Here is a 14020-nt window from a genome sequence, read left to right as displayed (position 1 = left end):
TGATTTTTGCTCTCTCTGATGCCTCTGGTATCTGTGTAACCACGCTGCCACACTTATCCAGCCTATCTGATTTAACTGCATGCGTGATAAAGGGAAGAGAGAGGGAGAGACACATGCATACAGAGATAAGTTTTGGAAAAGGCTCGGAAAAGAGCGACAGATTGAGAGAAACAGAGGCGGTAAAGAATGGCTTTATTGAGGTGTGTGTGTACAAATGAGAACATGGAGAAAATCACCCTCGCTCCCCAGGCGCCGATGAACGTCTGAAAGCCGAGGACGAGCGGGAGCAGCGCTTCAAGGGAAGCAGAGGGGGTGAGGAGACACAGGAAGGGAAACTGGAGTCAAGATGTGCTGAAGAAAAGAGCGTCATGACAAGGGTTTGAACCGCATGTCTGCCATTGCACACTGCGCTTGACTTCAGCCTGCACTCTCACCCTGTGCGCTTGTTAGAGAGGAAAAGCAGGACGGAAAAGGCAGGGTGTGTGGACAAAGAGGGAGGAGGGAGGTCAGACATGCGTTTTGACGCCGTTACAGGCTGACATAAAGCTTCTGCCTTTAGATGAGCCAAGGAACATGTGGCAACCCGCTGCACTTCACAATTACTGCCTGAGCTGATTCGTAATCCTATTTTTTTTTTTCTGATTTTCAACAATGATCGCAAACAACACAGCACTAACTTCTTATTGCATGTATGGTGAATTCTCAAACAGTGGTCTTTTCTTCATCTCCAACGACAGAGAGAAGCAAACCTTTATTTCAACAGGCTTAGAATTTCTCCATAGTCGAGTTTCTGATCTGTCAGGTTTTCATTTCCTTTCTTCTCTCGGCCCATCCTTCATGTTCACCTGTTGTTGTGACAAATTCAGGATTATGCACATTTTTATTCCATCAGTACATCCTGTCATACATACCCTTCATTTTTTAGCAGAACTGAGACAGTAATTATTTCTGGTCTCCTCCACTTTTCTATATTTTCTATTTGCTTTTGAGTTCCTTTCAGGGAAACGAAACACTTCCTGTAAATGTCTCACATTTACATTTTCTCCCTTTCTTGGTTGGCTTTTAATCAGAACCATCTTCAGGAAGTGTCTAATTAACGGTAGCTTAACAGCAACACAAAGTAAAACTGATTGGAAATGATTAGCAGTGAAAGGAAAACGGTGCATGAAACTGTAGAAGCTCAAGTAAAAGCAAGACAATGGAGATGATATTATTTCTATTTATCATTCAGCAAATATCAGCTAACTAAATCTGATTTTACTGCATGCACTCAACGTTAGCCGAAGGCAGAATCACAGCTGCACCGCTCTGGGTCACAGAATACGGTGTAACGCTGACGACGAGCCGAGGCAAAGCATTCATCCTTCTCGTTATCAAATGCCACACGTTCTTACATGTGTTTTAGCTTGGTAGATAAATACTTAAGCATGAGAACTGATGATCCCTCCTTTGTCGTGTGTGACCTCCCATGAATGTTGCATTTCGTCACTGTTGTTTGGTTGATTTTGGTAAAGTGTATCCGCATATTTAAGTAGGTCCTTCATGTTCAGTCGGTCTTGTTAACAACTTTGCGTGTTTATGTCACCATAGATAATTTTTTTTTGTCTTTGCACATGCCTGTAGTGACAGAGTGTAGTGTATAAGCAAGATTGTGAATGACGGGTTCATTGGCCAAGGAGTTGAACAAATGCAGGTATTTTGCCAACTGAACCAGATCCCAAAAGGAACCGGCCATCTGAACCCATCTCTAACTGCAAAGAACCTACAGTTACAGGACAGGGATGTTGTGTGTGTGTGTGTGTGTGTGTGTGTGTGTGTGTGTGTGTGTGTTTCATTAAGGCTGCCTCGCTCATATGATTCCACATGGAAGTAACTGTTGTCCAAACTGTTCATACCAGTAGTTTAGAGGTGTTTGATTTTAATAACGCCGGAGCGCTTGTAGAGGAGCAAACACAGGTGACTGGAGCGATGATGACCTCACCTTCACTGTCTCAGTGCAGTGAGAGCGAAGTACAGGACACCTGCCTGGCGTGGGACTTTTTTCACAGCAGACAATTTGGCTCGTTATTACAGGAAACTCAAAGGTGCAACTAATAACATTAACAATGGCTCAGTTTCATTATGTGTCCCAGTACGTCATTCCAGTAAACAAGCATGCACAGGAGGAGGGCCCTGGTGTACTCAGGTGTGCTCATCGAGTTGTGGCAACAAATCAAAGGGGCATTTCACAGATTTTGCACTCAAAAATCAGTTTACTAAGCATGAGGAGTACTACTCAGTTTGGGAAAACAGTTACGTATTCTCTCCTGTGGCACTGGAGGAGCTTCAGTTACCCTGATGATGTCATCGGGGTTATCTCTGCTCGGCTTGGATATTTTAAATTTATAAGAGGAAGCAGGCATTGCACACCGGGGTGTAGAGTTTGAAAGATGTGGGCATTGACCGGACATGGAAGGCCAAACAAAATAATGCTATTTGTTGCATTGTGGGAAACGTAGGATTCATTGTCTTTGTGCTCAAGGGACTGTCAGGATAGCTCAACCTCTGCTGCTTCTCATAGAAAGCCTATGAGGTGAAAATCAGGTTAAAGTAACTGAAGCGTAAAATCAACAGAAAATGCAGATCTGTTTACTTTAAGCTTGTATCGGAAAGGAAAAGGAGGTTTTACCTTTAATCAATCTAATTGTCTGTATCTTTGCTTGGTTATACATCTCCTTCTCCCTTGTTCTTCTTCTGTCTCTGCATCCTTCTCTACACCTCACTCTCACACACACACACACACACACACACACACACACACACACACACACACAGGCACACACACAGACGCACGCAGGCACACAGATGCTAGTGCGCCCGTTGGTTAGCCAGGTCATGTGGCAGCCGGGGTCAGATCTAATTGGGTCTCTGGCTCACTTGGATTGGTTTGATGTGGCCCAATCAGCATGCAGAGCTCCCATGTGTCAGTGATTAATTACCTGCGTTCTTCACTGTGCTAACGAGCTTAATCAACTCCTCGTGACGGAGCTTTCCATTAACTTGCAGGGCTAAAGGTGATACTAAATTGACTCCCTCTCTGCCCACCTCCTCCCCTCGTCGTCTCTCTGGGTTTGCTGTTTCTTACAAGTTTCCTTGTCTTAGTTTGTGTTAATGCAGTGGTTTTTCTTGTAGCTAACAGGTTTAAAGTCCTTGCCTCTCGGTTCTGTTCTTTTCATTACTTTAACCTGGGTGTTACTCACCAGTTGTTCTGCGGACTTGATTTGATCTGTTGTTCTCCGTCTTCATTTCTGCCACTCTGTGTTAGGACCAGGCTGTGGGCTTGACTGACATGATGTGAGTACTGCTGGAGCTTCAGATGTAACAGTGTGAGATTGAATCAGACAATTAATTGTGTCTTCCTCATGGTGCACACAGTGGCGATGGCGTGGTGGTGGAGTGGTGGAGAAAGCTGGAGGCAAACACTAGTTTCTTGTGCTTTCCGAGGAGGCTTCATGTGTGTGTGTGGGTTTGCTGGGCATTGCATGCCTGTGGGTGTATGTGTTTGTACGAGAGCGAATGTGTTTGCGAGACAAAGAGATTAATTTGGCCTGATTAGACATTCACTCGATGATTGTGTTTCAGCAGCTATTGGTGCAGAATTGAAGACATGATGGAGTCTTTTAGAGAAGATAATAGAAACCCTGTGGTGTCTCAATAGACTCTGGAGTGAGAGCGCCGGCTGGGGCTTTATCACTTTATCTGGTGTACAACATCACGAAAAGAAAAAAAACAAAACTAAATGAAACAAAAAACAATCTGATGCTAATGTGCAATATCTCAAATATTGGTTTATGGAGATTAAACACTTAGTCAGTAAACTGATTAGTTGATCAACAGAAAACTAATCTCTGTCAATTTTGATAATCAATTAATTGTTCAAGGAAAAATGCCAGAAATTCTCTTGTTCCAGCTTCTCAAATGTGACTATTTTCTGGTTTTTGTAGTCTTTATGATAGTAAATTGAGTGTTTTGGGGTTTTGGACTGTTGGTCAGTCAAAGCAGGACACTGAAGATGTCACCTTGGATTCTGGGAAATTGTGACATTTTTGACTGTTTTCATGAACAAATGATTCATTCATTCAGTCAGAATCAGCAGCGGAACCGATAATAAAAAGTCTAGCTGCAGCTCCATATGCACACATGGACCATGAAATGATCTGTAAGTCAATGCTGTAAGATACAGAAGATATTGAATATGTCATACTTATGCATGCTCCTGTCCGTGTGGGGCAAACTCGTCCTGTGTCCCTTTTCAGTTGTGTTCAGCTGCCGAGAAATGTGATTAAACACAAGTACAGTGCAGGGGTCTCTTTCAGTGCTTCAGGCATATTTGTATTTCATAATGGGGTGAATGCGAGCATTGTGAACATTAATTGAATAATTGGCTTTTTTAAGTGACAGTTTGAAGTTCGAAGTAAGTAAAACCTTCAAAACAGAGTGCAACACAAGGGACTTTTATTCCCTGAGTGACGATTGAATGCAGCCGCCCCCTCTGAGCCTGTCAGCAGTGGGCTAACGCTGCTCACTTAGCCAAGTATAAGCCCTGTTCATTTCCTCAGCCAGTGATTAAGCCTGTTTCTCCCTGAGATTTGCAGATGATGTCATTGTTACTAAGTGTCATATCAACTTGTTAAATCAGGATAAAGTTGACTCATCTAGACAGCTTGTGAACATGTGGCTGAGCTGCTAGCTGTCAGATAGATTGTGGGTAACAGATACTGTCACTGGTTCGCTGCTAAATGTTGGGAAAAAAATGATTATTTACATTTAAAGAAGAAAAAAGCCTGTTAGAGGTTACAATATTTACAACAGTGCACCACAGAATCCAACTGGTTTATCTTCTTTGGAGCATGAATATGTTTGCAGCCGTCGTTTCACGCTATCTGCTTGTTAGACTTCACAAATCTATTTTAAGCAAAGTGGACATCTTGTGCTCAGGGTGGACGTACAGGAATCATGAAGAATGGAGAGTCAGAAAAAGGAAAGGGTTCATCCTCTAGGAAGCCTGGAGTCAATGAAATGGCTGCTTTCCCATCAGATCCTAATATTTCTTGTTTCCAAGAGTAAACTTTGGCCCGACGGTGGTTTGCAAGATCGCCACAACTCTTCACATCCACAGTACATTTGTTAGAGATCTAGTCATTGCTTTGTTATGGACCAGGAAAGGTCCATATGGAAGGGTGAGGGGGGTCATTAAAATCTAGATGGAAAAAATAAAATCTTTTAGTAAATACTGGTCCACACCATCACTCTTTTCTGCTAACAGGGTGAAAAACATTTTTTATCTCCCACTTTGACTGGACATACCCACAGCTCCTATCAGCACTGTACAGTCATATAAACCGATTAGCAGATAATGGCAGTCAGAGTCTGTGTGGCAGAAACATTGTTTTTAACCAGTTTCAGCTTTGTGCAGGGAACTGGCCTTCTCTATAAGTAGCTAGGATGTAATTTGCATGATTTGATTTGTGAGCTTTTCTCACCAGGTGGGGAGGAGGCGAGAACGCTGCCTTCCACTCACTACTGAGAGAATCAACCTATAATTATACATATAGCTCTTGATACACCTTTCAGGCCATTGTTGTAAACACACGCTGAAATAAAATAGGCATGAGAGAGAAAAATAATTTCATGCAGTGCTGATTTAACTGCAATAATCTATTTTTGAAAAAAAATTGAAAATTGAAAATTTGATGCTCCTTTAAATGTTAATGGGTATTTTCTCGCCTGCGTATTTTGTTTGTCCTGCAGTTCTTACCTCACTGAGATAGTGAAGTGCAAAAGGCAGGACACCAGAAATAATGTTTGAAAATCATTTTCCAGAAATAATTTCCCAGACCTCATTTTTAGAATCAGACCCAGACACTGGGGATGCTGCTGGAGCTGCAGAGAGTTGTTTTTGTGTACAAATTAAATTTTAGGGTGAAGCCCTGGGTGAAGTTTGGCATTAGGTGAGGGTTAGGCAAATACTGGTTATGGGTATGGTTAGAGTAAGTCTCCAGGAAATGAATGGCAGTCTATGTAAGTGATGAAAACCTCACGTGTGTGTTTGTTTCAGTCAGTCCTAGAAATCTCTGTGTCATGTGTCGTCTGTTAAATCCTGCAGGTAGGTGCCGGTTGTGCTCTGGGATGTTGAGTTGGATCATTGTCTTGTTTGGTCACATGGCGCCGCGTGGTGTCTGGTTGTTCTGTAAATTTGCCCAAATAGTTTGGAAGTAAACACACACTGTTAAATGCATCAAAGATATTTCTGCTTCACAACATTGCTTGCTTGTTTGTGAAGGTCACCTCCACTGGCAATGTTTATTTATCACTGGAATGAAATACAGATTTTCGTTAAATTAACAACTAAGTTACTGGGAAAGAAATATTACAGGATTTCCTTCCTCGTTCACATCTAAATGCTGCGTCTGTATCTTGACCCTAATGTATCCGAATTAGTCAAGTTGCATAAATGAAAGACAAAACGAAGAACACAGCTTACAACTGTGCTATAAGAGGCAAACCGCCATGTTCCTACCAGACTGGACAAAGCAAACACCGGGTCTAGAGAGTGCCTTGTGTTGAGAGTTTGGCGGCCACAGTAGGTTCTCCTCCACTGCTGGAAAGGAAGGGTGAGGCGAGGGGTCTTCAGTTGGTCCCAGTCTGCAACCTCATTGCTGGATGCCACTAAATCCTCCACACTGGACTTTTAATCAGTCGAATCTGGTTTTTATCACAAGCAGTACAATTTAAAAGCAATTCTCAGTTAAAGTTAACACATTTTTCTTCTATTCTGTCTTCAAATATTGTTGCTCTCCATATTTTACGATGTCAAAAGCAGCCTCGTATCTGGAAGATTGTCCAGTATAGAAAGCAGTGCCATCATCATCGCTCCACTGGCTGCTGTGGGAGTGAATCACATTTCAGCGCTTCTGAAATCATTTTCTCGACAAAAATAGCAAGAGTAATTCAATCACAGCATTATGGGATGTTTAAAATGAAGTGCGCCGAAGGATGCCGGGAAAGAGACGTCGAAACAGGGTCATTGATAATTAAACAGCCGAATATGAGATTAATTAACACACTGTGTGTGTTTGATTAGAAACATGATGATGAGGCACAGTGGGCTCAAACTGTGGACGATTGACAGCAGCAGTGGCGGCGCTCAGACTGTGAGGCGGAGAGATAGACATGGGGAGGAAGATGAAAGGTGGAGAAAGACGAGTGTGATGAAGTGGAAAAGCTGAGTGTTGGAGGGAACGATGTGTACGCTGCCACTCCTGTGTGTTTTTATGTGTGTGTATGTGTGTGAGCATGTGAGCCCTTGTCTCTCCGAGTTCTATCTTTCTTAGCATTAACACCCCCCCGACCCCCAACCCCCCATTGTCTGCCACTGTCTCTCTCTTCTTGTTCCTCTCTCGCTCCGGCTCTCTACCCTCCAATCCTCCCAGGGCTTGTTGAGCAGCGGGCCGATATGTCGCTCTTCCTCTGCAAATCTAATTGGAGACAGGCTTTCATTGGCATGACATGGAGATGAGTTGCCAAATCCCTTCAGCCATCCGGCTTGAGGCTCGCTCCCCTCAGCTCTCGTACAGTGCTGCACAGTGACGCAGCAGCTGCAGCCGCAGCCGCAGAGGCAGGCTCAGCGCCGACCACAGATCCAGAGAAGCGTCTGAGACAATCCGAGCGAAATCAAACGCACCCAGCGCTCATTGTCTTAATGGGTTTAAATCATGCAACAACCCCGGACGCTTCACTGGCAGACATGTTTCATTTAAATATGACACTCAGAGGGAGAAGCGTCAGCGGCGTGAGGATCAATCTGTGGGAGAAAAAAAGAGAAAACTTTGTGTTTTATGTACACAGATGCGTGTGTGTATTAACATACTGTATTTCCATCAGGGCCTCCAGTGAGTTCAGTGCGAGTGTGGAGTCACCGTCTTAACTGAAGGTTATGCTCACATGTTAGACTGCACTACAGCACCTCAGGGGGCGGGAATGACACACAGAGGTTTGTGTTACTGAGCTAGCTCTCTGGTGCCATATCTGCACGAAGGTTGAATAAAGCCTCCCAGGTGATTCGCTCCTCTACCAGCATTTTTTTTTTTTTTTTTGTGGGGGGGGCTAATTCACATAGGTAACTGTTGCAGATTCAGTGCCACTACACCTAGACTATTTTAAGATTCCCGTGCTAAAGCTGAAACACCAAGTGTTTGATGTGACTCAGGATGTGAGACAAACAGTGGGACACAGAGGAAAGTGTGATGACGACGACTAAAATGACAACGATACATGAAGCGGTCATGACCTGCCGCAGAATATAAGGAGATTTCAAAGTACGTCACTGGAAGATGAGACTTTCTTTTAAACCTTTGTCATCAGTTTACATGCTTTTTGATTAAAATGCGCAAGATGGAACTCTTTGTGGGATTTAACTCTGCTCTTTTATCTTTGCATAATATAAACACAACAAAGCAAAAGAGGGTGAAAAAGCAACCTAAGTACACAGCGAATCCCCCTCCCACTTCCTACATGATTTATTGATAGAATTAGCTTGACAGACAGATAATCCCAAGGATTTTCTTTTAATAAATGTCTGATAAATAGATACCTATTGCAAAATGAGCTAACACAATGGTGACTGAGCCTACGGCCCACCAGTGAAAGTATTGCAATATTTCTATATTTACAGTATCATGAACTGGGTGTCTGTGGTGACATTCCTGGAAAAAATGCTGTATTAAATTACTGCTAATGCAAACCAAACATTTCCGATTCCTGCTGCTTCACATTTAAAGCATTTGAGTGACAAAGCAATAGTTTTATCATGAAACAGTCGCAGGAAATCCTTTGCATTTGTCAGTGAGTTTGCACTTACTGTCTTAGCCATCAGAAATTCAACTTCAAAACAACACAATGGCCATTTTCAGCATTTTTTGACAGCGGCTCAGTTTGAAATATTGCAGGCAGTAATGGAACAAGAAGGAGCAGCCACAGCGAGCAGTTAAGATGAAGAGCTGCTGGTGACAGGCTGCAAACATCCAACTTCTCAGCAAGGCAACAAACTCCTGTGAGTTTCACTGTGCCCTGCTGTCGGCACACTCATGCAGTGTGCATCATAAAAATCATGGTTGCTCACAGAATGATGGAAAATGGCCAATTATTGCCCGACTTCTTATTAATACAGCAATCGTTTGTTTTGTTGCCCTCAGAATTATTTGACATCTAGTATGCATTTGCTGCATTTGCTGTTACCACCACTAACCACAGGTGTCGCCAAATCAACCAGGACCGAAATCGTCGAGGTTGCCAATTAAACACAACTTCAAAGAAGTCCCATTGAACATTTAATCCAGACTGCTGAGCCTACTGAACTTTTCTCCCATCTGCTGGATTTTTAAGTTATATTTCATTTATTCCACCAAGACCAGTCTCGCATTGTTAACAAAAGAGAAAAATAATTTGTGTAACCACCCCATGAATCTGATCTGCTCCAAAATTTAACAGGTTCTTCCTTGGCTACACCCTCCCACCAAGTTTCATGAATATCGGGTCAGCAGTTTTTCAGGAAAAACGGAGAAAACAAGACTGAAAACATAACCTCCTTGGTGGAGGTAATAGTCTTCATACCTCACACCAAAAGGTTTTAAGATTATCAACACAACATCAAAATATCACATCTAGAGAGACACGTTCATGTTCATCCAATCTGCAGTCCCTCCAGTTTTCTTTGACACTGTCTAATCACATCTGACAGCACAAATTACAAAACGTAACCCACCTCACAGGCAGTAACTTGCAACCTATAGAAAGGAGACACCAAAACAGAGCATGAAAATTAGGTGACAAACCCCTCTCTTGGGCTCATGGGTGAGTTGTGTGTGATGTGAAATGACAAGCCAGAGAGCAAGCAGGCTCCAGTAATGACACACACCGAATGTGTGCTGCCGGACATTTCACACCTCTGTGACATGAACTAATGGGGCTGCAGGACATTATGTAAAAACAGAGGACAGAGAGGAAAAAGATAGGGTGAGAGTGAGGCGGGGGGGTCAAGTGAAAGTGAGAGTGTGGAAAAAAAACCTGACATTAATACCACGTGAATAAAGGACAGAAATTAAATAGGAGTATGAAAGAGAAAGTAGAATGAGATGATGATTAGCTGTAATCTAAGAAGGAGAGAATAAAGTAAGCAGTGCCCTCACGATCCCGCTGAATGGCAGGTTTTGGTCTCACAAGTGATTACACCTCTCCGAGCCCACTTTAAGAAAGAAAGAATCAAGGGAGAGCGATACCGAGACAAAGAGGGAGTTTAGAGTGTTCAAAGGAGAAATGGCCACTGAGCGAGTAAGTGAGAGGAAATGGAAAAAGCAAGAGCCAGACCGGCAGAGTAAGTAAGTGATGGAAAAGAAGAGGTGGAATCTGCACAATGAGGTCAAGCTGGGGAAGGTCAGTCCATCCAAATCCAAAAATATTTAAATGCATTTACCCAAGTACCTGCAGATAGTTTTGGATCATTTGTCCAGGTTTTCAGATATTTATCTCTGAGAAAAAAAAAACACACGTTTAAAGTATTTCCCCTTATTGTGTTCTTCTAAAAACATGTCACACAGTTTTCATTTATGCTCCTGTCTGCTGAAGTACTGAGGTCATGAATCGCCCCAACACACACCAAACCTCTATCAGACAATAATGACCAGAAACCAAAAAGAAGGTCCCAACTTTTAGTTACATCACTTGAATTCTGCACATTTTGTTTTTTCAGTTAACTGTTGAATTAAACATAAAGGTCCAAATGCTGCGTTAAAGTCAGTTTTTCACTGCCGGGAATACGATGCTGGTGGAGGAGTGCTAAATGCATCGGAGTAGCAGTCTAGTGAATCCAGTAACAGCATGACAAACCGTTCTCCCCTATCGCACGGTACAGTGGGGGCATAAATATCTCTGAAATATCTCAAAATCATGGCAAATAAAACCAAAACCATCTGAATGGGGAGATACCACGAGAGGTATGTGAGAAATCTGAAAGATGAGGGAGACGTTGTTCTGTGTGACTGCGTGAGTCCACCTTTTTATTCTTTTCAGTGTACCTTCCTCGTCTGCGGCACAAATCCTGAAGCTTCAATATGAGTTCCTACTGAAGACACAAATCTTTAAAAATAGGTCATAGCTATGTAATGTAGTTTTTTAGGATCAGCAATTTCCCAAAATGCTGGACACTAGTTTTTAGCAAATGTTACTCAAGTGGGAGTAAATAGTGCATTTACTGGGGACTATTTTCAGTCCGGATTAATACACCTTGCGCTCTACTGAGTATTTACCGTTACAGGACGCTGTATGTCGGATTGATTCAAAATAAACTACAGTGGCCATGTGCATCATAAAGAAGGAACATGTTACCCAGTGTAACAGTGTAGCTCAACAATGGAGATATCATTAGCTTCAGCCTTTGTCAGCAGGAGGAGGTCTCTGTGTGGTGAACAGATGGAAGGTGGGATAGTGAACGTGGTCAAAGGAAATGACTGAGTCCGCAGATGGAATAAAAACGCTGTGGTGAATTACATGTAGCCCTCGTCTTTACAATTCATTTAATACCCGGCATGTTGACGCTGAAATGCTCAAACAATGATGGATTCTGATGGAAATGTGAGGTTAGAGGTGGATGGTGCATTAGCTGTCGTTCATGCGTGAGAATGCCTTCATTACCATCCTAAGCAGCGCGCAGTGCATTTACTGTCAGTGTAGGTAAAACATCAGGTTTTAGCCTCACACACACACACACACACACACACACACACACACACACACGCACTCCTTCCCCCCTCATTTCCACCCATGCCGGTTCCTCCACCGTCACTTGACACTGCGGTGTTATTACCTCATTACAGTGAAAAGTAGGTAACAGATCATTTCTGTCCCTACGGCTGAAAAAGTGGAGGAAGGGGGAGATGGACTTTGATGTACAGATGTAGAGTGGAGGTAGTCGAGGAGTACTCAGCCTCATGCATGACTAACATGTATGACCGATTGCACACACGTGAATGGATACTCGTAGTTCACGTATGTGTATAAATGCACATGAACATGAAATTGCAAACATATACAGCGCGTGGAGCAGTTCATGCAAGTGTAAGTTGGTCTTGGGGGCACATCTGAACCATCAGTGAAGAGTGATTTTTGAACTTTTTAGTTTTAATGTTCAAGACAAGCAAAACACGTGCGAGATAACTGTAGGTCCCCACTAATCATGTGGTCTGCTCTTATCATGCTTGATGTGTGGAAGGTCCTTGATTTCACCTAGATTTTAATCACATTCTTTGTCTAAACTTCAGAGTAAGTAAACAACAAAGGTGATGGATTTAAAAGAGAGACAGATTGGTAGATTAATACCGTTGTCATGTCTGTGCATTAAGTAATGAGCTCTTAGCTTAGCCTTGCATTAAGACTGGAGGCAAGAGGAAACAACTAGCCTGGCTCTTTCAAAAGTTGAAATATTATGCCCATCTGCAAAGCTCACTAATTAACATGTTGTACGCTGGTTGCATGACAATGACCATGACAAGCGGTGCTTTCACAGCCCTGCACCAAAACCAGTGCCTGCAGATGTATTTACACATTATACACTTTTAAATTGGTAAGTTTTAGAGGTGTTATCTGGCGTATTTCCAGCGACGCTAGCGGCATCACTCTATGGAAAGGCTGAGTGGATGTTTGTGCAGACATTCATGGTGTCCAGAGGAGGAATCCTAATTACTGTTCTTCCCCAAACTTTTCTTCTAGCACTGTCATGAGGTTTTTTGAGTGAAATGCCCAACGAACTATTGGCTGGATTGCAGTGAAATTTGGTACTAACACCACTAGCACGACTGTAGGCTCCTCAGTTTGAATGGAGCTAGGCTAGCTGCTTGTCCCTTTCCAGTTTTCATGCCAAGCTAGGCTAATGTGCTGCAGCTCTGCATTTAACACACAAACATGAGAGTGGTGTCGATAATCTCATTTGACTCATTTGACTCTGTTAATCCAAACGTTTATTTGACTTCTTGAGTGATGAAGACTATGAAACAGTGAAACAGCACAAAGTGTTTGCACATGACCTAACACCCATCACCTTTCAACACTGTGGCTCATTCTGTGCACACAGAGGGCCCATGACACGATGCTGTTCTCATTACAGCCCGTCTGCCACGTCGCCTCCAGTCACTAACGTTTGTGAATAATCCATCTTGACTTCCATGTCTCGATGAGTTGCTTGGCAGTTTTACATGGATGACTGTGACTGACCTTGACCAATCTATGGCACCAGACATCAGACTCCTACTTGGCCCGGTCTTCTTCTCTCCTCGGAGAAAAAAATCCTTTGACAGATATCTGTCCACACATTTGGTACCCTGCATTAAATATCACTGAACCAGGTGGCATGTTACCTGTTATTCTCTTCACAGCATACTAAATGTTACTAAACTTGAGTATTCATGCAGTAAGTAGTAGGAAAACCTTTTTTTGACTTTGCACGGAAGTAAAAGTCTCTGATTAAAACATCAGAAGTGCAGAAGATTTATGAAAAATATGTCACATTTTTATTTTAGTCTTTAGTTCAGTTACATAGAAAAAACAGCGGATGCACAAGTCCAAGTTATAAAAAGGACTGTATTTGTTCCTGAGGCGTGCAGAAGCTGGACACGCTCCATAATCATCTGTGCCCTACCTTCCAGTTCTCTCTCATACTGTATGACTCATGACCTTGTTTGCTGATTGGCTGCGTGTCTCTGGTTTCCAGGACGACCACTCCATGTTTTTCCAGTTCGGTCCGTCCATCGAGCAGCAGGCCTCTGTCATGTTGAACATCATGGAGGAATATGACTGGTACATCTTCTCCATAGTCACCACGTACTACCCTGGCTACCAGGACTTTGTCAACAAGGTAAACAAACGCATGCACAGACACTTTGATGAAGACATACTACATACTACATGCATACAGTGTGTACTGAATACAGTA

General features: G+C 42.8%; 1 protein-coding gene across 7 annotated transcripts in view; it reads left to right on the top strand.

Moving 5' to 3' along the window:
* The window catches only part of grin2bb (glutamate receptor, ionotropic, N-methyl D-aspartate 2B, genome duplicate b), a 91682-nt gene that overhangs the window by 35999 nt on the left and 41663 nt on the right, over positions 1-14020 (top strand). For all 7 annotated transcript variants that reach the window (XM_076729681.1, XM_076729684.1, XM_076729686.1 and 4 more), the window contains one exon: positions 13799-13942. In XM_076729681.1, the coding sequence (XP_076585796.1) occupies positions 13799-13942 (144 nt within the window). The remainder of the gene's footprint in view (positions 1-13798; positions 13943-14020) is intronic.

The sequence above is a fragment of the Chaetodon auriga genome, chromosome 4 (genome assembly GCF_051107435.1).
Source record: "Chaetodon auriga isolate fChaAug3 chromosome 4, fChaAug3.hap1, whole genome shotgun sequence".
NCBI classification, from domain to species: domain Eukaryota; kingdom Metazoa; phylum Chordata; class Actinopteri; order Chaetodontiformes; family Chaetodontidae; genus Chaetodon; species Chaetodon auriga.
Note: the sequence above shows the minus strand (reverse complement) of the source record. Positions and strands in the feature narration are given on the sequence as shown.